At 57.2% G+C, this 26531-nt stretch overlaps 1 protein-coding gene across 1 annotated transcript in view; it reads left to right on the top strand.

Annotated features, from left to right (window-relative positions):
- Positions 1 to 26192, top strand: part of LOC140903747 (alpha-2-macroglobulin-like protein 1) — a 59340-nt gene extending 33148 nt beyond the window's left edge. The window contains exons 17-35 of the mRNA XM_078850682.1: positions 6427 to 6583; positions 8615 to 8840; positions 9093 to 9219; positions 9775 to 9896; positions 10454 to 10505; positions 12120 to 12242; positions 12651 to 12827; positions 13301 to 13382; positions 13661 to 13817; positions 15056 to 15130; positions 15732 to 15888; positions 18112 to 18323; positions 18577 to 18792; positions 18944 to 19068; positions 23614 to 23704; positions 24127 to 24195; positions 24645 to 24747; positions 25462 to 25503; positions 25853 to 26192. Coding sequence (XP_078706808.1) covers positions 6427 to 6583; positions 8615 to 8840; positions 9093 to 9219; positions 9775 to 9896; positions 10454 to 10505; positions 12120 to 12242; positions 12651 to 12827; positions 13301 to 13382; positions 13661 to 13817; positions 15056 to 15130; positions 15732 to 15888; positions 18112 to 18323; positions 18577 to 18792; positions 18944 to 19068; positions 23614 to 23704; positions 24127 to 24195; positions 24645 to 24747; positions 25462 to 25503; positions 25853 to 25887 — 2348 coding nt within the window. The 3' untranslated portion in view covers positions 25888 to 26192. The remainder of the gene's footprint in view (positions 1 to 6426; positions 6584 to 8614; positions 8841 to 9092; positions 9220 to 9774; positions 9897 to 10453; positions 10506 to 12119; positions 12243 to 12650; positions 12828 to 13300; positions 13383 to 13660; positions 13818 to 15055; positions 15131 to 15731; positions 15889 to 18111; positions 18324 to 18576; positions 18793 to 18943; positions 19069 to 23613; positions 23705 to 24126; positions 24196 to 24644; positions 24748 to 25461; positions 25504 to 25852) is intronic.
- The last annotated feature ends 339 nt before the right edge of the window (positions 26193 to 26531 follow it).

Raw genomic sequence — 26531 nt, 5'->3', positions numbered from 1 at the left:
CCAGTTGAGGCTGGGGCATAGCAGAGCTATCCGGCTGTTCAGGTAAGGCTGAGATTAGATTGGGGAAAACAACCAGAAGAAATGGCAGAAATTGTATCAGCCCCTCCCACAGGGAGGTCACCCACAAGTTTGCAATGTGCAGGTCACAATGACTCTGTAGCTGCTTTGAGTTGATCAGATAGCAGCAGTAGCCAGGACGGCATTTCTCCATATAAGTCTGACCAAACTGTTGCAACCTTTTCAGTGTGGCGTGGACCTTGCTACCATTATCCAGGCCTTTGTCACCTCAAGACTTGGGTTACTGCATTGTGCTCCACAGGGAATGCACCATCAATCCATTCAGAGACTTGGGCTGGTGCAGAACTCTGTAGCTGTGGCTAGTGGGGGGGCACAAATGAAAGATTCTGGGGGGGTCACTTGCCCCCCAGACTCCTCAGGATGCCTGTGGTGGGGACGCAGCAGCACTCTCGGTGTGTCTGTGCAGTGCATGGAGTGAGGAAGCCACAAGCAATTCATTCAGACCTGCTAAATCACTCTCTGCGTTTGCTGGAAATAAGCTTTAAGGTTATTCCTGAGTGTTACTTAGTGCTGTATAATATAGCAAAGATGTTACTCTTGCCCCTAAAAAGTTAAAATCTATGTTCTACAATATCTGAGAAGCAAAACCAAGTAAACTTGAAGTTTAAGTGAGCAGTTTTTAATGCCCCGCCCCTCCTCTGAGGTTCTGCCCCCACTCACTCCATACCCCCCTCCCTCTGTCGCTCGTGTTGGGGCCAGAAGGAGTTTAGAGTGCGGGAGAGGGCTCCAGGCTGAGGCAGTGGGTTGAGATGCGAGAGCAGGTGAGGGTTTCAGTTGAGGGGTTTGGAGTACAGGAGAGGGCTCCGGGCTAGAGGGTGCAGCCAAGGAGTTTGGAGTATGGGAGGGGGCTCTGGGCTGAGGCAGGGGGTTGGGGTGTGGGAGGAGGTACAGGCTCTGGGCTGGGGGTGCAGGTTCCAGAGTGGGGTCAGAAATTAGGGGTTCAGGGTACGGGAGGGGTCTCTGAGCTGGGACTGAGGGGTTCAGAGGGCAGAAGTTTCAGAGTAACAGCCGTGTTAGTCTGTATTCGCAAAAAGAAAAGGAGTACTTGTGGCACCTTAGAGACTAACCAATTTATTTGAGCATGAGCTTTCGTGAGCTACAGCTCACTTCATCGGATGCATACCGTGGAAACTGCAGCAGACTTTATATATACACAGAGAATATGAAACAATACCTCCTCCCACCCCACTGTCCTGTTGGTAATAGCTTATCTAAAGTGATCATCAGGTGGGCCATTTCTAGCACAAATCCAGGTTTTCTCACCCTCCACCCCCCCCCCACAAATTCACTCTCCTGCTGGTGATAGCAGAAGGGGGATCAGGGTTGGGTTGGGGCATGGGGGGGAGTGAGGGCTCTGGCTGGGGGTCTGGACTCGGATGGGTCTAGGAATGAGGAGTTTGGGGAGCAGGAGGGTTCTCCAGGCTGGGATTGAGGGGTTTGGAGGGCGGGAGGGGGATCAGGGCTGGGGCAGGGGGTTGTGGAGAGGGTCAGGGGTGCAGGGTCCGGGAGACATTCACCGCAAGCAGCTCCCAGAAGCAGTGTCATTTCCCCCTTCCGCCCCTCCGGCTCCTACACGGAGGCTCGGCCAGGTGCCTTTGCACACTGCCCCGTCTGCCGGCACTGCCCCTGCAGCTCCCACTGGCCATGGTTCCCGGGGGCAGTGCTTAGGGCAGGGGCAGCGACAGCAGAGGAGCCAGCATGTAGGAGTCAGAGGGGGACATGCCGGCTGCTTCCTGGGAGCCACGCAGCATGGAGGCTAGTGGTGCTGTCCGGAGACACCAAAATCCCTTTTTGACCGGGTGTTCCAGTCAAAAACTGGACACCTGGTCACCCTACGCCTCTGGTGGGGACGCCCAGTAGCGAGGACAGCAGCACTCTCCCTATGTCCCTGCAGCCAAGGGGAGGGAGGAAGTAGCAATGTGGCTGGCTGCTGACTGAGCTCTTCCCCCACACATGGGGCTGCTGCACCTTCTCTGATGCTGGAGTCCCAGCGCTGCTGCCTGCCTTGCAGACCATCTGCCCAGGTGAGTCAGGGAGTGGAGGCAGAGGCAAAATGTGACTCCAGGAGCAGGGAAGGTGCAGCAGCCCCAAGTGGCGGGAGAGGAGTTCAGCCAGCAGCCAGCCACCCTCGTGCTTCCTCCCTCTCTGGGCTGCAGGGACACAGGGAGAGTGCCACAGTGGTGATCAGCAGAGCTGCTGGAGTTGAAGCCCCCTGTGTTAAAAAGGAGGGGGAAACTGGCTGTGGGGTGTTCTCTGCAGAAGGCCCTCAGTCTAGTTGGGGAATCATAGAGGATTAAGGTTGGAAGAGACCTCAGGAGGTCATCTAGTCCAACCCCCTGCTCAAAGCAGGACCAACCCCAACTAATCATCCCAGCCAGGGCTTTGTCAAGCCGGCCTTAAGACCTCTAAGGATGGAGATTCCACCACCTCCCTAGGTAACGCATTCCAGTGCTTCACCACCCTCCTAGTGAAATAGTGTTTCCTAATATCCAGCACAGACCTCCCCCACTGCAACTTGAGACCATTGCTCCTTGTTCTGTCATCTGCCACCACTGAGAACAGCTGAGCTCCATCCTCTTTGGAAGATAGTTGAAGGCTGCTATCAAATCCCCCCTCACTCTTCTCTTCTGCAGATAAAATAAGCCCAGTTCCCTCAACCTCTCCTCGTAAGTCATGTGCCCCAGCCCCCTAATCATTTTCATTGCCATCCGCTGGACTCTCTCCAATTTGTCCACATCCTTTCTGTAGTGGGGGGCCCAAAACTGGATGCAATACTCCAGATGTGGCCTCACCAGTGCCAAACAGAGGAGAATAATCACTTCCCTCGATCTCCTGGCAATGCTCCTACTAATGCACCAGAAACCTGAGTCACCAGAACATGTTGACCTTCGAGGTCAATAGATGCTGCAAGGCCCATCTGTTTCTCCGGCACTTGGGGATGGGTTTGGGGAGGGCAGAGTGGCATGATAGTGAGTGGGGTATTTTGTCGAATTGAATTGCTATTTTGTTCATTGCATTGTCCAGGTTGAGCCGTGCGGCGGGGAGGGTTGTTTGTGTCATGAGTTGCTGTTATGAGAGCATCTGGACTTTAGAAGACTTGCCTCCTCTCATCCAAGCAAACTCACAGATATAGAACCACACTCTTGGGACTGCTAGTATTTCAGCTTTATTGCTTCATAGTTACTTTCCCCTTTAATGGCCAGCAAAATACAGCCCCTTACTGCCTCTTGTGCAGTTTTTTGCTGGTTGTATTGTTTTCCCTTCTTTCCTTTTTCCCAGGATGCGGCTTTGAAAATTCTCACCAATGCCAACACCAAGAAACCTTTTATCTGCCCTGATATTCCGATCTTCAGATTCAGCAGTCAACCCAACTTTAAGCACGGCCCGCCAGGAAGGCCAATGGGTGAGCTCCCATCCTTCTTGTTTCTGAAATTCTCCCTGAAGACCCAGAAATGGGATTGGTCAGGCTGGGGAAAGCCCTCAGAGTCGCTGGGGAGAGAGCTCTATGAAACCGTCTGCCCGGAGTGAAGCAGCACTCAGAAAAGCCAGCCCATGTTGGTGGTGGGTTACAGAGAATGTGTCTCAATGGCGTTAGAGAGAGCACTGACCACCTTCATGCGGAGCCCTGAACTCAGTTTTGGTTGTTGCTCCTGAGCTGAGGAAGGCCTAGAGAAGGGCAATACAGTTGGGGGATTTCATGGCAGAACGAAGGTTGTTTAGTCTAGAAAAAAAGAAGAGAAGGAGGGGACTTTGCTGAGATGTTTCAGGTTCTGATGGATTTAGAGGAAAGAGCTCAGTCCCTGCTTTGGATCCTGCCCCACAATATGAGACCCAGGGGACATTTGCTTGAATGAACAGACAGCTGGGAGATTTAGAACAAATAGAAATTAATTCTGGGGGATTCACTGAAGCTTCAGGAGTTGTGGAGTCAGATACTGTGGCCACAGAGGGCCTGTCTCCACTGCTAGTAAACACCTGTGGCTGGCTTATGTCAGCTGACTCACGGGGCTCAAACTATGGGGTTGTTTAATTGCAGTGTAGACATTCAGGCTCAGGCTGGAGTCTGGGCTCCGGGACCCTCCCCCACACAGGGCCTCAGAGTCCAGGCTGCAGCCTGCACCTGAATGTCTACACCTCAGTTAAACAGCCCTGGAGCCCGAGCCCTGCAAGCCTGAGTCAGCTGACACAAGGCAGCCACGGAAATATACTCAGAGAGCTGGAGCTGTGCAAGGCTATCAAATCTCTTCCTTCAGGACATCAGCTAATCACTGCAGGGGTCAGGAAGGGCTCATGACTGGTTTGTTTATTTTGATCTGTTCCCAGCTTGGACCAACAGCCGGGACCAGATGTAAACTTTATAAACTGCACAATAATCTGACCCACCTAATGTCAGAGCCACTGCCAGGGCATTCCCACTCCACCTAAACCCAAGTTACAATCCCTACTCCCAGCCCATCAGAGAGGGGCAGGATCTCGGATACCTAGATCCCAAACCACAGAGAATTTTATAGATTCGAACAAATACTTCGAATGACAACCAGAAATGAACTGGAGGCCCGTGCTGTCTCTGGAGCCCCTTCCACAGAGCACCCCCAAGCAAGCAGACAGCCACCTTCCGCACTCTCGAAGGGATTCCCGCCTGCTCTGTCCTGGACAGCTAGTGCATTCTGAGTATTTTTTCTTCCTCTGACATTAACCACAGCCAGGATCCTGGAGTAGGTGGTCAGTGTTTTGATTCAATCTGGGGAATCCTGGGGTATGTCTAATCCAAGAGGCAGCAGCCAGTGGGGACGTCCTTCTACATTATACCTGCTTTATTGCCACTTAGGAAAATGTCTAACGCTATGTGGGGGAGGGGAGAGTATTGTTGTGTCTAACACTGTGAGGGGGAGGGGTGTTGGTGTGGGGGGGGGCGTTACTGTGTCTAACGCTGTGAGGGGGAGCGGTATTGATGTGTGTGAGGGGCGGGCGTTGCCGTGTCTCATGCCGTAGGGGGGCGGGGTGTTGGGGTGTGTGAGGGGCGGCCGTTGCCGTGTCTAACGCCTGGGGGGGCGGGGTGTTGGGGTGTGTGAGGGGCGTGTCTAACACCATGGGGGACGGGGTGTTGGTGTGTGTGAGGGGCGTGTCTAACACCATGGGGGGGCGGGGTGTTGGTGTGTGTGAGGGGCGTGTCTAACACCATGGGGGGGCGGGGTGTTGGTGTGTGTGAGGGGCGGGCGTCGCCATGTCTAGCGCCGTGGGGGGGGGCGGGGTGTTGGTGTGTGTGAGGGGCGGGCGTTGCCGTGTCTAACGCCGTGGGGGGCGGGGTGTTCGGGTGTGTGAGGGGCGGGCGTCGCCATGTCTAGCGCCGTGGGGGGGGCGGGGTGTTGGTGTGTGTGAGGGGCGGGCGTTGCCGTGTCTAACGCCGTGGGGGGCGGGGTGTTGGTGTGTGTGAGGGGAGGGCGTCGTCGTGTCTAACGCCGTGGGGGGCGGGGTGTTGGTGTGTGTGAGGGGCGGGCGTCGCCGTGTCTAACGCCATGGGGGGGCGGGGTGTTGGTGTGTGTGAGGGGCGGGCGTCGCCATGTCTAGCGCCGTGGGGGGGGCGGGGTGTTGGTGTGTGTGAGGGGCGGGCGTTGCCGTGTCTAACGCCGTGGGGGGGCGGGGTGTTGGTGTGTGTGAGGGGAGGGCGTCGCCGTGTCTCACGCCGTGGGGGGGCGGGGTGTTGGTGTGTGTGAGGGGAGGGCGTCGCCGTGTCTCACGCCGTGGGGGGGCGGGGTGTTGGTGTGTGTGAGGGGAGGGCGTCGCCGTGTCTCACGCCGTGGGGGGGCGGGGTGTTGGTGTGTGTGAGGGGAGGGCGTCGTCGTGTCTCACGCCGTGGGGGGGCAGGGTGTTGGTGTGTGTGAGGGGAGGGCGTCGCCGTGTCTCACGCCGTGGGGGGGCGGGGTGTTGGTGTGTGTGAGGGGAGGGCGTTGCCGTGTCTAACGCCGTGGGGGGGCGGGGTGTTGGTGTGTGTGAGGGGAGGGCGTCGCCGTGTCTCACGCCGTGGGGGGGCAGGGTGTTGGTGTGTGTGAGGGGAGGGCGTCGCCGTGTCTCACGCCGTGGGGGGGCGGGGTGTTGGTGTGTGTGAGGGGAGGGCGTTGCCGTGTCTAACGCCGTGGGGGAGAGGGGTGTTGGTGTGGGTGAATGTGGAGGGGGTAGTGTACCTAGTGGTGTTTTTGTGAGGGGGAGGGGCATTGTTGCAGGTAGGAGGGTTGGTGTGGGGGAAAGGCCTCTGTGCCCCTAGAGATGCATGGGGGGAAGGGCCTGGATGTGCCTGAAGCTGCCTGTGTGCAGTGACAAGCCTTGCTCTTCCCTGTCACACTTTTCTAGACTCTTCATATAAAGCCGGGATTTCGAGGGAGGACCTACTCGTAGGGCGTGGTGGATTAGGTAACGCCCTGCCTGAGCCAGAGCCCAGCACCAAGCCGGAGCCAGCGCCACGTGCCTACTTCCCAGAGACGTGGCTGTGGGACCTGGTCCCCGTGGGGTGAGTGAGGAGCTCCTGCAGACCTTCCCTATGGAGCAACCTCCATGCCTGGCCCTCTAAAGCAGTGGTCCCCAAACTTTTGAAGGTTATGCCCCCTCTTCCCCTTGCCCCCACCCCTTGCCCCCACTCTGGAGCTGGGATCAGGAGTGGGGCCGCGGCTCCAGGGCGTGGGAGCTGCAAACTGGGGTAAGGGAGCTGAGGCTGAGGCTGCAGCTGGGGGTGGGGCTGGGGCCAGGAGCAGGGCCAGGGACAGAGCCATGGCTAGGGGCTGAGGCTGGGGGTGGAGGCAGGCGCAGAGCCGCAGCCAGGCTGCGATGGGGGCCAGCAACCAGGCCTGCAGCCAGGTGCGACTCTGCTCCTGGCCTCACCCCTGCACCCACCCTCCACCCCGGGCTGGGAACGAAGTGGTGGCCAGGGGCCAAGGCTGAGGATGGGGCTGGGGTCCGTGGCTGGGGGCTGGCAGCCAGGTCCCTCAGCCGGGTGCAGAGCCGTGCCGAGGCTGGGGGTGGGGCTGGAACAGAGCTGGGTGTAGGGCAGGGCTGGTGGCGCTCCCCCACCCCCATGGGGGCTGGCCTGGGCCAGCCACGCCCCCCCTCCCCCAACATTCCTCCATGCCCCCTTAGGGGGGTGGGCCCCACAGTTTTGGTACCTCTGCTCTAAACACTTCCCTTGCTGCTTCTGTGCTGAATCCAAATATCCTGAGCCAACCCCAGATAAAGGCTCCAGACAACAGGGACAGGGAAGGACCAGTGGGACTACAAAGACTGGCGCACCTAAGGAAGGGGGGCAGCCATGGCATTGCATCTCATTTCTGGCCTCCACATTCCTAGGGCACGCTGAAGGTAGATTCAGCCCCCCGCTTAGAAGAGAGATACCTCTGAGCTAGCCAGCAAACACACTTCCATGCTGGCTTAGGGCTGCTTTAAGCCCTCTGTGTGTTTCTGTAGTAACCTTATCAAGGGCAGAACTGAGTCCAGTGTCTAAGCTTGGCAGAATTCAAATTTAATTTTTATAATTATAATTTTGACAGATAATATTGCTGTTTATTTTTAAGGGTTTTTTTTTTCAATTTTTATCAATTTAAATATTCACAGTTGCACAGAATTATGGGCGTTAAGCAATGATTTTATTTTATCTTTATCTATTTGAATTTTCACATTTGCAGAAAATGATGGGAGGTCAGACAACAGGGCAGGCCAGACAGCAATTATTTAATGACAATAGACATTGGTAGTGACTTTCACTCAGAGGCCAGCAGGCCTAGTGGACAGGTCATGGCTCAACAGTTTTTCCTACCCCGAAAGTCCTGGGATGGGCCTCTCTGATGGTGCCAAGCCGTCCAACAGTGGTTCATTGTTCCCCAGATGGATGGGCGGAGGGGAAGGTCGTGGGACCAGGCCCTCCCTTTTCACCAGATCCTGGCCCAGTGCACAAGGGAAAGAGGCATGGAGTGCCTCACTTGTCTCTTCCTAGCATACCTGACCCGTCTTCTATCAGTTACATCTGCTTCCGACCTCCCTGCTTTCTCTTCGGCTTGGTTGCAACCTCTATCCCCTGCTAGCGGGGAGTTACCAATCAGTCCCAGCAGCTCAGTTGGTCCAATAAGTGATTCCCAGTCCCCCTCCTAGTGTTCAGTTATTCTCCCTCATCCGCCTGCCCTGCTGTTAAGGAGTTGGGGGGCGGGGATTAGACGGCTGTTCGTCTGGAACCTCACCTTTAACCTTGCCACCTTGGGTGACTCTGCCAGGAGGATGAGACTCCTGACAGCATCGCTCTCAGGATCATGGGAACACTCATGCCGCTCCACCACATCAAGGTCACAATTCTCTGGGACTGGGACATGAATTTGGAGGATGCATGTGCGTAAATTCTTTTAATTTGGAGACACCATTGTACACAAGGGACACTCCCTGGGATTCGATATTATTGTGCAACATACAGCTGCCATCCAGAGGCTGAGGTGGGATGACAGACAGAGAAAACCTGAGTTGCACGTTTGTCTAAAATTGCTTTGTGTCTGTCCCGGCCCAGCGAGGGGGGCTCCAAGGACATCCCAGTCTCGGTGCCCGACACCATCACGGAGTGGAAGGCTGGGATGTTTTGCACGGCAGAGGTGGGCTTTGGGCTCTCCCCCACAGCCACCTTCATGGCCTTCAAACCCTTCTTTGTGGAGCTGGCCTTGCCGTACTCCGTGATCCGGGGAGAGGCCTTCGCCCTAAAGGCCACCGTCTTCAACTACCTGCAGCAGTGCATCAAGGTGAGCGCCGCCCGGGGCTGAGCTGCTGGGGCTGGTGACCTGGGGCTGGGGAGCTGGGCAGTGGCGCAGGCTGACAAGTGGCACTGGCAGTCACTGGCTGTGACCTGGATGCCCCACAGTAACCCTGTGACCACTGAGGTAAACACATCACAGTGAGTGGGGCCTGGTCTGATCCCCAGAGGGGCCACCTCTTGGGCTGGAGCTGGCGCGTCCCCCACAGCCCTAAGGGGGCTCTCGTGTTGGGCCCCACAGGTGCGGCTGACGCTGGTGGAGTCTGCACAGTTCCAGGTGCAGACAAGTGAGGACGGCGCCTACACCAGTTGCCTCTGTGCAGATGAAGGGAAAACCTTCCAGTGGGAGGTGACGGCGAGCAGCCTGGGTAAGGGGCACTGGGGGCTCTGTGCCGGAGGGGAGGGGCAGGGAAGGGGAGAGGGGCTCTGCACAGTGGGGGGGCAGAGAGCCTTCACAGGGGGGTGTTGGAGCCTTCACACAAGGGAGGCAGGGAGGGGTCTTTGGAGGCTCTCCATGGGGGAACAGATGGGTAAGGAGCATTGGAGACTCTGGTCTCGGAGTGAGAAGGAGGGCGCAGGACAGGGTCACTGAGAGCATGGTGCAAGGGGAGGGGATGAGAAGAGCTGCTGGATTGAAGGGGCTGAGAGGACGCCCCAACAGTGAAACCCTTTACAGCCTGCTTGCAATTTCCCACAGTCCCCACTTCCCTGTGTCCTTTCCTTCCCCTCTGGCCTTCTCTCCTCCATTCTCTCTCTCTCCATTTTCTTTCTTTTTCTACTTTTCTCTCCCTTCTTCACCACCCTACCCCTTCAAGTATCCTCCCGCCCTCAGCCCCGGGGTTCTCTCTGCCTCAACCCGGGGTTCTGTCTCCCTTGGGCAGGGGCGTTGGTCTAACGGGGGCGTCTCCCACCTTGCTCGGCAGGGGAGGTGAACTTCACCGTCAGCACTGAGGCTCTGCGCACCGAGGAGCTGTGCGGCAATGAACTGGCCGTGGTGCCGGCTCAGGGGCGAATGGACACTGTGATAAAGCCCCTGCTGGTCCAGGTCAGTGTCTGGTCGGGGCCTCTGGGGAGAGCAGAGCAAGATCTGGTGCCTGGGTCTCACCCCCTGGTAGCCGTGGGCCGAGTCTGCACTTGTGACTGTTCTTTGTCCTGCCACAGAAAATAATGTCCCAGCTCCGCACAGTCGGCATCCCAGACCCCGACCTGCACTGGCCACGTCACACGGCCCCATCACAGCGAGATCAGGGAGCTGGCAGGAGAGTCCTGGGGCAGACAGAGATGGGGGTTAACCCCAAGGGGGGTGGCTGAGTGTGACACACGGGAGGGCTCGAGGGGGCGGAGGGAATTAGCAGCGGGAAACTCTGTGCTGAAGAGGAAGAAATGGCAAGATCTGCTGGGCTGGGAACCGTCTCCCCGAGGAAGGGACGGGAGCCCCATCGCTGGAGCACTGAGAGCTGGATGTGCCTGAGCCCCACAGCACGGGCTGTAGGGAATGATCCTGCCCTGGCTAAGGGCACTGGCTGACCTAGCAGGCCCTGTCAGGCTGTGACGTGCACAGTCCCTCGTCCTGACCTTCTGTCTGATGCTCCTTCCCAACAGCCGGGGGGGATCCTGGAGGAGAAGGCGCACAGCTCCCTGCTCTGCCAGGAAGGTAGGATCCCAGCACCTGTGCGGGGCTCAGTGGGTGTCACTAACGCGGGGAGACGCCCGAGCCGTCACTTGGCTGCAGCACGTCAGTGATGGCTGGGCCGCTGGATGGCTCAGCTAGGGGCACAGGAGCGGCCAGACTGGACCAGGGGGCATCCAGACCAATGTCCGGCCTGGGACAGGGTCCAGGCCCAGCTGCCCAGGGAAAATGCACTCCCTAGTGGGCAGTTATGGAGCCGTCTGCCACAGGCCGAAGGCTCGAGTACGTCTGGCTCCTGCTCCCGAGTGTCACTGGACCCCTGTTGCGCCAGCTCCTCTCCCCTTCAGCCTGGCCCCTGTGTGTACGATGGTCCCTGCAGAGCTCGTCACACCAGCTCTCTGGGGCCAGGAGAGGGACCGAGTCCCACAGGCAGGACCCCACACTGTGAACCCCCAGCCCTCACCCTCAAGGGCACGTATGTGCCACAGTGGCTAGATTGTCGGGCTCAACGGGTAGTGATCAATGGCTCCATGTCTAGTTGGCAGCCGGTATCAAGTGGAGTGCCCCAAGGGTCGGTCCTGGGGCCGGTTTTGTTCAATATCTTCATAAATGATCTGGAGGATGGTGTGGATTGCACTCTCAGCAAATTTGCGGATGATACTAAACTGGGAGGAGTGGTAGATACGCTGGAGGGGAGGGATAGGATACAGAGGGACCTAGACAAATTGGAGGATTGGGCCAAAAGAAATCTGATGAGGTTCAATAAGGATAAGTGCAGGGTCCTGCACTTAGGATGGAAGAATCCAATGCACCGCTACAGACTAGGGACCGAATGGCTAGGCAGCAGTTCTGCGGAAAAGGACCTAGGGGTGACAGTGGACAAGAAGCTGGATATGAGTCAGCAGTGTGCCCTTGTTGCCAAGAAGGCCAATGGCATTTTGGGATGTATAAGTAGGGGCATAGCGAGCAGATCGAGGGATGTGATCATTCCCCTCTATTCGACATTGGTGAGGCCTCATCTGGAGTACTGTGTCCAGTTTTGGGCCCCACACTTCAAGAAGGATGTGGATAAATTGGAGAGAGTCCAGTGAAGGGCAACAAAAATGATTAGGGGACTGGAACACATGAGTTATGAGGAGAGGCTGAGGGAGCTGGGATTGTTTAGCCTGCAGAAGAGAAGAATGAGGGGGGATTTGATAGCTGCTTTCAACTACCTGAAAGGGGGTTCCAAAGAGGATGGCTCTAGACTGTTCTCAATGGTAGCAGATGACAGAACGAGGAGTAATGGTCTCAACTTGCAGTGGGGGAGGTTTAGATTGGATATTAGGAAAAACTTTTTCACTAAGAGGGTGGTGAAACACTGGAATGCGTTACCTAGGGAGGTGGTAGAATCTCCTTCCTTAGAGGTTTTTAAGGTCAGGCTTGACAAAGCCCTGGCTGGGATGATTTAACTGGGAATTGGTCCTGCTTCGAGCAGGGGGTTGGACTAGATGACCTTCAGGGGTCCCTTCCAACCCTGATATTCTAGGATTCTATGATTCAGTGGGGGGAGCTTGGGATTGAGAGAGGGGCTGTGATTGGGCGAGAGACCCAAACGGTGAGGAATGGAGGGATCCGATTGGCTGGAGGCAGGGGCAGATTCCCAGCAGACCTTTAACGGTGTGTCTTCGCCTTCATGTTACGCAGCATCCGAAGAAATCTCCTTGCAGCTGCCTGCGAACGTCCTGGCAGGGTCCGAGCGGGCCCACGTGACTGTCTTGGGTAAGGAATTCCCGTGCCCCCTCCCTGTCAGGGCACGGTGCCCTTCGCCAGCCAGCCCGTCTGTGGCCCAGCGCTCTGATCAGAGAGGCTGGGGTATCATGGATGGAAAAGACCAATGAGGTCTAGTGGGTGCCTGGGGCCAGGGCAGGACTGGTCCCTGCAGTCTGTGCTCCAGGGCCTCGTCCCCAGCAAGGGGCAATAGACTCCCACGGTGATGCCATGAAGCTGTGCCAGGGCATTGGCGTCTTGGCTATTCAGCACCACGTATCTGCGTAACCCCACCAGGCCTGAATCCAACTGGGGGCTCTGGGCCCCCGTGAGCCAGGGCTTCACAGACATGGTGTTAGGGACGGGGCACCTGTTGTGCAGCCTGGTAATTCTCTGCTCCCCCGACTCCTTTGGTGCCAGGAGACATAATGGGCACGGCTCTGCAGAACATAGATCGCCTGCTGGCCATGCCCTACGGCTGCGGAGAGCAGAACATGGTCCGATTTGCTCCCAACATCTACATCCAGCAGTACCTGGAGAAGAGCGGGCAGCTGAGCCCGGAGATCAGACACAAGGCCCAGGGATTCCTCCAGAGCGGTGAGTGTCCTCCTGCCCCTGCGCTCCCAGAGCATGGCGGGACCATGTTAGGGCCGTGTCCATGCCACCTCCAGGGCCCGGATTCCAATCCAGCCCCAGATCAGCGCCCTGGCTGGCTCTGGGGGCCAGGGAATGTGATCCGTGGCCTTTCATATCTGGGGCACCAATTCCAAGCCCTAGGTCATAAGGACTGTTTGACTCAGGATTCAGGGAATGGGAGAGGAGCCCTTTTCCCTCTAGGGGGCGCTGGTTGGGATCTAGCCCCAGTTCGGGCACTGGTGGGTTTCAGGGGATCAGGGCACTATTCAGCCTTAACTCCATTCCCCTATTCAAACCTACCCCGGAATCTCTGAGTCTCAAGGTCGTGGGGGAGGGGAGGGCTAGCGGGCCCCACGGGGCTTAGGCTGGGGGTGGATTCTAGCCCCTGGGGGTGAGCGGATCCAGGACTCACTGTCTCCCTCCTGTCCCCGCAGGCTACCAGCGCGAGCTGCTCTATAAGCACAACGACGGCTCTTACAGCGCCTTTGGGGAGAGCGACGCCGTGGGCAACACCTGGTGAGGGGCCGCATGGCACGGGCAAGTCAGGGCTCTGGGTGGGCAGGGCCTACCGTGCTGCAGCCTGACCCCCAGCCCCTCTGCTATCCCAGTCCTGCTCCCCACACAGGTCTGCCCCACGTACTCACTCCAAATCCCCCCCATTCCTGTCCTGGGCTCCCCTGACAGCTCTGCTCACCCCCACAATGCTGACCCCCATCCCCGTCCCCCACACACCTCCCTCCTGGCCCGCAGCATCACCAGCAGAGTGTCCCTCTAACGCGTCTCTCCCCGCCCAGGCTGACGGCCTTCGTTCTCAAGTCCTTTGGCCAGGCCAGACCCTACATCTCCATTGACGAGAAGCACCTAGAGGACGCCCTAAAATGGCTGCAGCGCCACCAGCTGGAGAGCGGCTGCTTCCGTAGTGTGGGGAAGCTGTTCAACAATGCCCTGCAGGTGGGAGGCTGGGGGGATGGGCTGATGGGATGGGGGAAGAGGAGACAAGCTGGGGAAGGGGATGGGGGCCCCTCATGGCAGCTGGTTGTTGTTACCCGGTTTGGTCTGGGGGATTTCCCTGGGTTTTTAGCAACGGCTGAATGGGTTGAACGGCCGAGGCAGCAGGTTATTGCACCGAACAAGGGAGCAGCCCTGGTCCAGCCACCCCTGGCTCCTGTACAGCCCGGTCTCCCTGCAGGCACTGAGCAAACCCCGCACTCATTGCATGGCATGGAGAACCTGATGGGCAGGACCCAGCCCAGCCCTGAAGTCATGCAACTCCCACAACTCCCCATGTGGCTCAGTCAGAAGGGCAGCTGCAGTGCATCATGGGAGATGTAGTCCAAAGGAACCCAAGTCTATAGGGGAACGGGGGCACAAGGCTGGTGCAGCTGAATGTTGAACCGGTTTGCAGTGGAAGGTTTCGGTTCAGGTTGCCAACCCAAGAGGCTGCGATTTGGGCCCCACCGACCCACAGCAGAATGTTGCGTTTCCATTTTCCCAACAGAAATCAAAATGTTTCAGCAAAAATAACATTTTCTCTCAAAGTTTTGGTTTTGTGGAAACTGCATCGTCTGTGGAGAAATCATTTCAGCAGGAAATTCCCACCCAGCTCGAGTCACAGCCTAATTCCTGCCACTGCCCTGGAGTTTGCAGGGATCCGGGACTGTATGGAAGGGGCCGGGGCTGTACCCAGCTGTTTGGGAGCTAGAAGGAGACAAATTTTAATCAAACGCATGGGGGGACTATTTAATAAGCAGGAATTCGCCCAGCAAGGGACAAATCCCTCAGCCTCTGCAGAAACAGCCCCTGGTCTTCACAGGAAATCTGGCAAATGTCAGTTCAAACCAACTTAACAGCCTCTGGTTCCAGGTGGCCTCAGACATGATTTTATACTGAAATTTTATACAGCCCTGACAATGGAGCAGCTACGGGCACTGCCTCTCCCTATAACAAAGCTGTGGAACTCACTGCCACAGTGTGGCCTCCCTGGCTGCTATGACTGGGGGCCACTGCTCGGGACCCAGAGGGCCTGACAGGTCGCAGCAGGAGGCAGGACCCAAACCCAGCCACTTGGAGCGCTGGCGCCGGTTCTGTTCTGGCCCAATGGGCTTGTGCTGGGCAGCGGCTCACCTGTTCCTGGCAAGGTGGCCCACAACTCGGTCTGAGCCGGCTCCCGGTGTCTCCATCCCCCTCAGGGCGGCGTGGTGGACGAGCTCTCTCTCTCGGCTTACATCACGGCAGGGCTGCTGGAGCTGGGGCAGCCGCTCACGGTGAGGCCAAGCCCTGCTGTCCCAGGGGAGGGGCCAACAGTCAGGGGGAATGGAGATTGTTGGTGACAGTGAGGGGGGAGTCAGTGCCAGGGAAGGGTTTGGGGTGAGACATGGGAGCCGTGGGTGGTTGGTACCAGGGAAGGGTTTGGGGTGAGACGGGGGAGTCCTGGGGGGTTGGTACCAGGGAAGGGTTTGGGTTGAGACGGGGGAGTCCTGGGGGGTTGGTACCAGGGAGGGATTTGGGGTGCTGTTGGGAGCCGTGGGGAGAGGGGTTGGTACTGGGAAGCGGGTGAGGGAGAGACTGGGATGGGGACAGTGGAGTCAGGGCATCAGAAAGATGCAGCAGCTCGGTCAGTTTCTGGGTCCAGCTCCAGCTCTGGCTCTGGGCGTGGCTTGGGCGGGCTGTTTATAGATGGGCCCATGGCAAAGGTGGCGGTGGGGAGGGATGGGTCAGGGGAGATGACAGATGCCTGCCTGGTGGAGCATTGTTAAGGCCCCATGGGGTGGTTGCCGGGGGACGTGCGCAGGCCCCAGGCGCAGGGTGTCTCCTCTGGCCGGCTCAGCCTGACGGGGAGTCTGTTCGGTGTCTCCCCCGTCCCAGGACCCCATGATGACCAGGGCCCTCCGGTGCCTCCAGGAATCGAGCACCAGTGACCTCTACACGCAGGCGCTGCTGGCCTACGCCTTCGGGCTGGCGGGGAGCACAGAGCTGCGGGGCGCCCTTCTGCAGAGCCTGGCCCAGCACAGCATCAGCTCGGGTACCGGCAGCCCCTCGCTCTAGTGCTCTCCTCGCTGCCGGCCTCTCGACATGGCAGGGCCAGCTGCCCCCCACGGCTCTGCCCACCCAGGTGTCATCCCTGCCCTGGGGCCTTCTCAGCCTGGCAGGGGAGCTGGGTTTCTGTGGCCCAGTCAGTCCGTGGTCTCTGCTGAGGCTGCCAGTGAGGGGCCGACGCGCTGGGCTCTGTCATGGGGACACTTGTCCCCTCAGACCTGGAGTGAGATCGGCCCGCCATTTCCCAGAGCCCAGCACATGGAGTGAAGGGGGACAAGTCTGGGTCGCTTCCAGGCTGGGGGTATCGGAGCTGAGAACCTACAGGGGCAAAGCCCCATGTCCCACCCAGCCCTCTAAAGCACCCGGGGCCAGGAGCGTGATGGGATCCAGTGGGCTCAGAGCCCGTGGGACAGGGCTTTGCGTAGGCAGCTCCCAAGGGGAACGGGCCGTAACCGAGCCCTGGAGAGATGCCGCAGGATCCCAGCACCCATCCTGTGTTGGGGACATCCCAGCTGGGGAGTCCCTGCCCGAGTCTCTGCTTGGCCCAGCTAATACTGGGAGGGGAACAGACTGCATTGGGCCAGGGCCGGCTAGGCCCTGCTGTCTCTGTATGTGGGAGCTGGGCAGAGGAGGAGGTTTCTGTCTGCATCATGTGCCCCCCACGTTCCTGCTGGGCAGTTGCCCGTCCCCCAGCTCCAGTTCCCCTAGCCTTTCCCTGCACAAATGACCTTGTGCCACTCCCAGCCCAGCCCCCAGTGTGAGCTATGCAGCCTGGGGTCAGCTCCCCATAGGGTGGGAGGTCCCATGAGAAGCATGAAGCCCACTGGGAGCATGGCTGGGGACACAGGAGGTGGTGCTCCTTCAGTGCTGAGCTGAAGGAGCCCTCGTCATGAGGCCAGGAGGCGCTGGGAGTGCCAGGTTGGGTCCCTCACACTCATCATGAACAGGCCCCGTGATCTCTGTGCATCTCCTCGGCTCCATTTGAGCTCAGACTGAGCCGTGCTGGGAGCTGAGGCCTGGTGCGCTCGGTTCCTGCCGGGCCCTGGAGAGATATCCCCCCACAGAGAGGAGCCGGCTGCATGGTCTACGCGGCTTGGTTGTGTCATAGCTCAGATGAAAAGTCCCTTCTCTGCAAGCCCTGGCACAGCAGCTGGAGATGGTCTGTGCCCACAAGTTGTGTGTGTCGCCTCCTGCCCTGCCCCGAGGTGAATAAGAATTTCTGGGAGTAGCACATGGCTCCTGCCCCAGGGAAGGGAGAGGTGGGTGCTCTGCTGCTGGGGGCACCAAGGGGCCACCAGGCACTGTGGTAAAACAGCCCTTGGGTAACAGGACACATCTGTGAGGTCCCTAACACCCCGTGGGGTCTGGTGATAACCCAGTGTCTGGTCCACCGCTGCCCTTCAGCTGGGTCCAGCTCCCGCTCCAGCCTCAGGGGGCCCACATTAACTCAGGGGCTCTCTGCCCCCCTCTAACAGTGGCAGCACGAGGCATAAGCAGACAAAGCAATTGCTTAGGGCCCAAGCAGTTCACAGCCCTGCCAGCTCTGTGCGTAGGGGTGGGGCAGGGAGGAGGCCTCTGGGTGCGATGCTGTCTGCACCCTACGCCCCATCAGGGTTTCTCACCGGCTCCATTTGAGCTCAGACTGAGCTGTGCTCCTAGGGGCGCACTGAGGGCCCATTGGACACTGGACAGAAACAGCCCTTGGGTGAGGGTCCCATCTTCAAGGCCCCAGGGATCACTCAGGAGGGGGGTGTTAACCCGGCATCAGCTCTGCCCCATGCCCTTTGGCTGGGTCAGGCTCTGGGCAGGGGCCCAAACTAACACAGGGGATCTCTGCCCCCTCTAGTGGCTGCGCACCAGAGGTTTAGGGGTCGCCTGGAGCCAGTGACCCACCTGGCCTCAGCTTTTAGCTCAGGCACCAGAGGTTCAGGGGTTTCGAGCTCAGCAGAAGCTCAGGGGTTTAGAGCCAGAGGTCCAGGGTTCAATCCCTGCTGATGACCCACCCAGTGGCATCATGTTACATTTGTGTAGCCCTGCTGTGCGCTCTGAATCAGCTGCCGTGTCCTGCCCCAGAGGACACTGCATTCAGTGCGGGGCAGGCGTCCCTCTGGCCTGGGAAGCCCCTGGGGCCCCTTTGGAAAGCAAACAGGTGACCCACTGTATTGTAACTGCAGCCATGGGGCTGCCCTTCCCTCGGCTCCTCTCCAAGGGGGACAGCTCCACTGGCAGAGGAAGGTGAAGGCCCTGCCCAGCCCCTACGGGAACAAGGCCCCGTCAGCGGAGGTGGAGATGACGGCTTACGTGCTCCTGGCCTATCTCTCCCTGCCCAATGTGTCTGCTGCCGACATGGCGACCGCCACCCAGATCGTCCGCTGGCTCAGCAAGCAGCAGAACCCCTACGGGGGCTTTGCTTCCACACAGGTAATACCCCTGCCCTCAGGGCAAATGAGCGCGGGGGCCCTGGTGCAGGAAGGGGCCAGGAGCTGCATCTCCACAGCTGAGCCAGGCCCGTCCTGGGAGAGGGAGTCCTGGGTGCCGAGCCCCCTGCCCTCAGGGGCCGGGAGCCGGGGTCTCGATGTCAGCGCCCCAGCAGGTCCCGATGCTGCCGCAGTGAGTCTGAGCCGGGCTCCTCTCCCCAGAGCGTGACAGCAGCTCGGTGACTCTCTTTCCCCAGGACACGGTGGTGGCCCTGCAGGCCCTGGCCAAATACGCAGCCCTGACGTACAGCACGAGCGGGGCTGTGTCGGTGACAGTGAGCTCCCAGGCCGGGGCCCGGCAGCAATTCCACGTGGAGAACGCCAACCGGCTGGTGCTGCAGCGAGCGGCCCTGCAGGAGATCCCCGGGCAGTACACGGTGCGGGCCAGCGGCGAGGGCTGTGTCTTTGTGCAGGTGAGTGCAGGGGCCCCTGGGGACCAGCCGGCCCAGCGGTGACTGGCTGTGACCTGGCACTGCCCCACGGCACCTGGCTCTGGGCCCAGGCTCTGATCTGCTGTGGCAGGACGCAGCAGGCTCTTCCTCAGCCCTCCTGCTTTTCTCCCAGCTGACTCTGCGCTACAACGTGCCACCCCCAAAGAGCGCCGTGACCTTTGACCTGCGGGTGGAGACAGAGCCGAAGGAGTGCACCGAGAGCGCCAGATCCCACTTCGGCCTCGTCCTGCACGCCCGGTATGAGCCCCAGCCCCCCACCCATCTGGGTCTGAGCTCCCGGGGGCAGGGACAGGCCCCAGGCAGTAGGGAAATGGCCGGGGCAGAGCCGCCCCACTGCAGGGCCGGGGCATGGCTGGAATCGCTGTGGGAGCCATCCACCCCCAGGGCTCGGGGCAGAGGCAGGGGCCCCCTTGGAATGTGCCAGGGGCTAAAGGGCTGGTCCCGGGGCTGATCTAGAACAGACAGTCGGCTCCCAAGACACTCCTGGGGCCAGGGCCCCTTGTCTGGGGAGCTCAAGGCTGGCTGGGGGCTAGTGGGGCTGTCATAACCATACAGCTAAGGGTAGCCTAAAATTCCTCCATTACCTGTAAGGGGTTAAGAAGCTCAAATAATATGGTTGGCACCTGACCAAAAGGACCAGTGGAGAAAGAAGATAATTTAAAACTTTGTGGGAGGGAGGCTTGGTTTGTGCTCTTTGTTTGTGTGTTTTCTTGGGAGGCAGAGAAGCACCAGGTCAGGCAGAAATCCATCTCCTCCAAACAATCCTGAAACGAGTCTCTAATCTTACAAAAAGCGTAAGTAACCAAGGTAAGGCGCATTAAGTTATCTTTTGTTTTAGCTTGTGAATTTTCCCTTTGCTAGAGAGAGGTGTATTCCTGTTTTTGTAACTTTGAAGTTGCCTAGAGGGAATTCCTCTGTGTTGTAAATCTTTTGTTACCCTGTAAAGTTACCTTCCATCCTGATTTTACAGAGGTGATGCTTTTACCTTTTTTTTTCTTAATAAAATTCTTCTTTTAAGAACCTGAAATGATTGTCAGTGTCCTTAAGACCCAGGGGTTTGGGTCTGTGCTCACTTTCTAACCAATTGGTTAGGATATTATTCTCAAGCCTCCCCAGGAAAGCGGGTGTAGGGGCTTGGGGGGATATTTTTGGGAAGATAGGGCTTCAAGTGGCCCTCCCTGAATGTTTGTTTAAATCACTTGGTGGTGGCAGCGATACCAAGGGCAAGGAAGGAATTTGTGCCTTGGGGAAGTTTTTAACTTAAGCTGGTAGAAATAAGCTTAGGGGGTCTTTCATGAGGGTCCCCAAATCTGTACCCCAGAGTTCAGAATGGGGAGGGAACCCTGACATGGTGGCAGCGTGGAGGGATCATTTTGAACCAAAAGCACAGAGCTTAGGATTTTAAAAGGACAATTTCTTTTTTCCTTTTGGCTGCTTGGAAAACAAGGAGGTTTTTTTTTAAAGGACACCTTTTTTTTTTTAAGCTGAGAGCAGCTGGAGTTTTTCTTTCTCTGCCTAAGGGCAGGGTAGTTAACTTCCTGCAAGGGAATTCCTAAGTGGTTTTTTTTTTTCTTTCTAGCTCTTGGGTTAGGCTAAGCTAAACACATGAAGGCTAGGATGACGGAAAGTGAGGTCCAAAAAAAGTTAGAATTAGCCAGATTGGAAGCTGAAGAGAGACAGAAAGAACATGAAAGACAGATGGCCTTTAGGTGCTTGGAGTTGGAGAAGAAGGAAAGAGAGAGGCAGCTTGCTGAGAAGGAGATGGATTTCTGTCTGATCTGGTGCCTCTCTGCCTCCTGAGAAAACACATAAACAAAGAGCACAAACCAAGCCTTCCCCCCTTACCCTCAAGATTTTAAAGTATCTTCTTTCCCCATTGCTTGTTTTGGTCAAGTGCCAACCAGGTTATTTGAGCTTCTTAACCCCTTACAGGTAACAGAGGAATTTTACGCTACCCTCAGCTATATGGTTATGACATGCCCCCCAAATCACAGATGGTGCTGGACAGCCTGTTCCACACTGGCTGTGATTTCTTCCTGATTATATAAAAACTAACAAAATGTCCCACATTTCAAGAACAATTTTAACCAGTTGATTCTGGGAAACTTTTACGGGACAGTGCATCAGCCACTTTGTTAGAAGTTCCTGGAATGTGTTATATTTCAAAATCAAAGTCTTGGAGAGCTAAACTCCACTGAAGAAGTTTTTTGTTCTTTTCCTTGATGGTATGAAGCCACTTCAACACAGCATGCTTGGTTTGCAAGTCAAAACACCTTCCCCAAACATATCAGTGTAGCTTTTCCAGAGCATACACAATAGCGTAACATTCCTTTTCGGTGATTGACCAGTGGCTTTCCCTTTCAGACACTTTTTTTGCTGAGAATCACGACAGGATGCAATTCTTGATTTCTGCATTAAAACTGCTCCCACACCATGCTCAGATGCATCCGTGGTTACTAGGAAAGGTTTGTCAAAGTCTGGGGCCCTGAGCATAGGGTCAGACATAACTGTCACTTTAAGCTGGTTAAAGGCCTTCTGACACTCTTTAGTCCACTATCATAGAATCGTAGAATATCAGGGTTGGAAAGGACCTCAGGAGGTCATCTAGTCCAACCCCCTGCTCGAAGCATGTCCGATCCCCAATTAAATCATCCCAGCCGGGGCTTTGTCAAGCCTGACCTTAAAAACTTCTAAGGAAGGAGATTCCACCACCTCCCTAGGTAACGCATTCCAGTGTTTCACCACCTTCCTAGTGAAAAAGTTTTTCCTAATATGCAACTTAAATCTCCCCCACTGCAACTTGAGACCATTACTCCTTGTTCTGTCATCTGCTACCACTGAGAACAGTCTAGAGCCATCCTTTTTGGAACCCCCTTTCAGGTACTTGAAAGCAGCTATCAAATCCCCCCTCATTCTTCTCTTCCACAGACTAAACATCCCCAGTTCCCTCAGCCTCTCCTCATAACTCATGTGTTTCAGTCCCCTAATCATTTTTGTTGCCCTCCACTGGACACTTTCCAATTTTTCCACATCCTTCTTGTAGTGTGGGGCCCAAAACTGGACACAGTACTCCAGATGAGGCCTCACCAGTGTCGAATAGAGGGGAATGATCACGTCCCTCCATCTACTGGCAATGCCCCTACTTATACAGCCCCAAATGCCGTTAGCTTTCTTGGCAACAAGGGCAGACTGTTGACTCATATCCAGCTTCTCGTCCACTCTAACCCCTAGGTTCTTTTCTGCAGAACTGCTGCCTAGCCATTCGGTCCCTAGACTGTAGCGGTGCATTGGATTCTTCCATCCTAAGTGCAGGACTCTGCACTTGTCCTTGTTGAACCTCATCAGATTTCTTTTGGCCCAATCCTTCAATTTGTCTAGGTCCCTCTGTATCCTATCCCTACCCTCCAGCGTATCTACCTCTCCTCCCAGTTTAGTGTCATCTGCAAACTTGCTGAAGGTGCAATCCACACCATCCTCCAGATCATTTATGAAGATACTGAACAAAACTGAACGGCATTTGGCTGTTTCTTTTTGGTTACGTCTGTCAGTGGGGTGGCGATTTGGCTGTAGTGCGGTACAAATCGCCTATAATATCCAGCCAAGCCTAAGAAGGATTGGACCTGTTTCTTTGACTTTGGGACAGGCCACTTTTGGATAACATCCACTTTGGCCTGCAGGGGGTTGATAGTTCCTTGACCCACCTGATGTCCAAGGTAAGTCACTCTGTTTAAGCCTATTTGACACTTTTTAGCCTTAACAGTTAGTCCTGCCTCCCTTATGCGCTCGAAGACCTTCTGGAAATGCTCCAGGTGTTCTGCCCAGGAATCACAAAATATAGCCACATTGTCAAGGTAGGCGACTGCAGACTCTCCCAATCCCGCTAGGAGACCATCTACAAGTCTTTGGAAGGTGGCAGGTGCATTCCGCAGCCCGAAAGGGAGCATATTAAATTCATACAGCCCGATGTGTGGTGAAGGCTGACCTTTCCTTGGCGGATTCATCTAGTGGTACCTGCCAGTACCCCTTGGTTAAGTCCAAGGTAGAGATGAACTGGGCCCGTCCCAGTTTCTCCAATAGCTCATCTGTGCGTGGCATTGGATAGTTGTCTGGGCGAGTTACAGCATTTAGCTTACGGTAGTCCAAGCAAAAGCTTATTTCCCCATCCGGTTTGGGAACTAGAACCACTGGAGATGCCCATGCACTGCCAGAGGGGCAGATTACACCCACCTGTAACATATCCTGGATCTCCCGTTCTATAGCAATTTTGGCTTGAGGAGCCACCCGGTAAGGTTGGGCTCTAATTGGGCAAGCATTACCTGTGTCAATGGAGTGGTATGCCCGTTCGGTCTGTTCTGGGGTGGCTGAGAACATTGGTGCGAAGCTAGTGCACAGCTCCTTGATCTGCTGTCGCTGCATATGCCCAAGGGTCATGGAGAGGTTCACCTCTTCCACGCCACCGTCACTTTTCCCTTCGTAGTAGACACCTTCAAGCCACTCAACATCATCTCCTCCCTGGGCTGCAAACTGACAAACCTTTAATTCTCTGGAATAAAAGGGCTTTACAGAATTAACATGATACACTTTAGGCTTTAGGTTTGACGTGGGGGATGCTATGAGATAGTTAACAGCTCCCAGATGCTCTGGGCTCACAACCCAGAGCAGGCAGAGGGCATTAGAGATGCTGGCAGGTCTGAGAAGACAGGAGGCCTCCCCTCCCTGTCCATCCCCCTGGGGTCTGTATCCAGAGCAAACCCCAACCTCAGCGCACGGCTCCTGTTGCAGGTACAGCGGAGAGCGCTCAGCCACCAACATGGCCATCATCGAGGCCAAGCTGCCGTCCGGCTACACCCCCGTCAAGAGCTCCGTGAGGCAGGTGAGCTTCCCAGGGAGGAGAACACGCCGGGCCAGTCACAGCGTGAAACCAGGGGCTGATCCATGGGGGAGAGCCCAGACCCCCAGGAGAACACAGATTGCAGCTCTGACCCCCAGGGGGAGCTCTCCCTGCAGAGCCCTGCCCCCTGCAGCTGGTCACTGTGCAGCCCTGGGGTCTCCCATCCAGTCACTGAGCAGGTCCTGACCCTGCTTAGCTCCCCCAGAAGAGGACGCCCATGTCTAGACTCTCGCCCCTCCCCCAGCAGACACCCAGTGCGCAGCTGTGACTGACGTGGAGGGTGGCAGCCAGGGCCCTCGGCAACGGGGGCATTTGGTGCCCCATGTCCCAGCCCCCATCAGAGCAGACACTCCTGCCCCAGCCCCTCTGTTCCTGGCTCAGCCGTTTCCTCCCTCTGCTCCTAGCTGGAGAAGCAGCGTTTGGTGAAGAGGCTGGAGGTGCAGAACGACCAGGTGACGCTCTATCTGGACCAGGTGAGTGTGGGCGGCTCAGGGCTCCAGGGGGGCGTGGTGTGAATGGGGAGGGCGTGTCCTGCCCTGGCTCCACCCCCATTACAGTTGCTCTCGTGGGCTCTGTGTCACACGCACGGCGTGGGGTCACTGAAATCTCCCCTGCTTCAAGTGACCTGTTTCCATAAAGGACGGGGAGACGGGACCAGACTCAGCCAACCCCAGGGAGGGCCGTGAACCGAGCGATGGGGAGCTCAGGGTTGTGGAGGCTGGAGCTGGGCCCTGAGTGTGATGAAAGGGGTCACATTTTGCAGGGGGGTAAACAGGGATTCAGGGGGAGCCTTTTCTCACTGCTCCAGGCCGCAGGGGCAGAGGGAAGTGGGTTGGGCCAGTCCGAGCCTCGGGGAGGAGGGGGTTAGAGCTGCCAGTGCAGACGTTCAGCCCAGGGGCTCGCTCTGTCGCTCTCTCGGTAGCTGACGAAGGAGGCGGCGAGTTTCACCTTCTCCCTGGAGCAGGATTTCCCTGTGAAGAATCTCAGAGCAGCCCCAGTGAGACTGTACGATTACTACGAGACGGGTGAGTCCCGCCCTGGTAGGGCTGCTCCCGCGGGCCCCATGCTGCAGTCTGTGGCTGCAGAGCGGGTGTCCTGTCCTGGCTCCGCCCCAATTACAGCCACTCCTGCGGGCTCTGTGTCACAACCAGTGCCTGGTTAGAGGGTGGTGCCATTGGAATCCCCCCTGCTCCCTGTGACCCGTGTCCATAGCTGATCTCCCTCTGCTCGGGCCTGAGCGCAGCACTTGGGCAGATGCTGGCAGATGACCAGCCGTGGGGCCTGCGGGGGTCAAGCTGGAGACACCTGCTGGAGGCATGTTCCTGGGTTCGATCTGTGGCGTCGGCTCACCGGGAGGGACATGGGAGCCGTGTGCTCTTCGGGCTCGTGGGGCGCATGAGGCTGGTGTAACTGGAGCTCTCCCAGCAGGAATGGCCGGAGCAGGTGTGTCACTCCTCTCCAGGGCCCCACACATTTACCCTGCAATGCAGCTCCTCAGAATCCCCCAGAATCCTTTGTGCTGGGCCAGGAGGTGGCAGGATGGTTTCCATGAGTGCCTGGAGTTCACAGCCCCACTCAGACAGTGGGGGGCGACCTCCCACTCCCTTCTTGGGGTCAGACCTGCAGGAGGGATCCCCTGGCGCTGGGGTAACAGACTCTGCCTGTGTGGGATTAGGGGGAGCGGTTCATATCCCCCCACTGGGTCTCTCCTCCATTCCTTACATCCCTTGCTGTTCCAGGTGAACACACAGAGGCTGAGTACAGCGCCCCCTGCGGCTCAGGTAGGTGTGATGTACCCACACACAACTCCAGTCCCTACAGCTTTATGGGTGTGGGGAGTCAATGGGCGGGAGAGGTCTGTGTGTGTTGTAGATGGCAAAGGATGGGGAGATGGGAGCATGGAACCCACCAGGACCATGTGTGTGGGGGGAGAGACATCTGGGGAGAAGGGTCTATGTGGGGCACAAGGGAATCTCTCTTGAGGGCAGGGGGTGACTCTGAGGGGAGAGTCTTTGTGGGGGTTGGGAGAGTTCTGGGAGGTCCATGTCTACAGGTGTCTGCCAGGTGTGTGTGTGGGGGGGGGGGGCTGATTTTGATCCTGTCTCAGGGAATGTTTGTGTTTGTTTAAAGCCCCTGATGTCGACAAGATGGAAAATTCCCGCTGAAGTCCCCGCCCCTGCTGGGCAGCCCCCTCCCATCCATCCCGAGAGCGCCGCGCCAGCAACCAGACACCTCAGGATCAGGGCAGCACGGACAGGCCTCATGTCATCTGCTGCTCTTCCCCGTACCAGCTGCCCTATCCTTCTTAGCGTCCCGCTTCGCTCTGCAAACTTCCCACTTGCTATCCCATCTCTCGGCCTCCAAACCAGCCCGTGTGATCCCAGCTGTCTGTCACACGCAGGGACCAGTGGCTGCAGTGGGGACCCCTGGGGTTTGCTGCCCATCCTACCTGGAGCAGCAGGTTCAGTGTAAAACAAAATACAAAAACCCACCTCTTTGTGAGGCTGTTTTGTCGCTTTGTGCCTGCCCTGCTGCTGCTGCTCCTCGCACGGCTCCTGTGCATCCTCAGAGCAGCCAGATCCTGGGACCGTGGCTCTGTCCCCTTCCCCAGCCCTTCGGTCATTGCTGTGGGGTTTGGCTTTAACCCTGGGGAGGGCAGCGTCAGTGACAGCCCCCCCCCCCCCCCCCCGGGTTCCAGCCCTGGCTCGCAGAGCTGCTCTTGTTACACACATCTACATGAAAATGAACCAATTCAACTGAAGTTAGTTTTTAAATCAGTTTACTTACACCAGTGAAAACCTCAGTGTGG

This window comes from Lepidochelys kempii, chromosome 27 (genome assembly GCF_965140285.1).
Source record: "Lepidochelys kempii isolate rLepKem1 chromosome 27, rLepKem1.hap1, whole genome shotgun sequence".
NCBI lineage: Eukaryota > Metazoa > Chordata > Testudines > Cheloniidae > Lepidochelys > Lepidochelys kempii.
The sequence above is the reverse complement of the archived record's forward strand: the minus strand, read 5'-3'. Positions and strand labels throughout refer to the sequence as shown.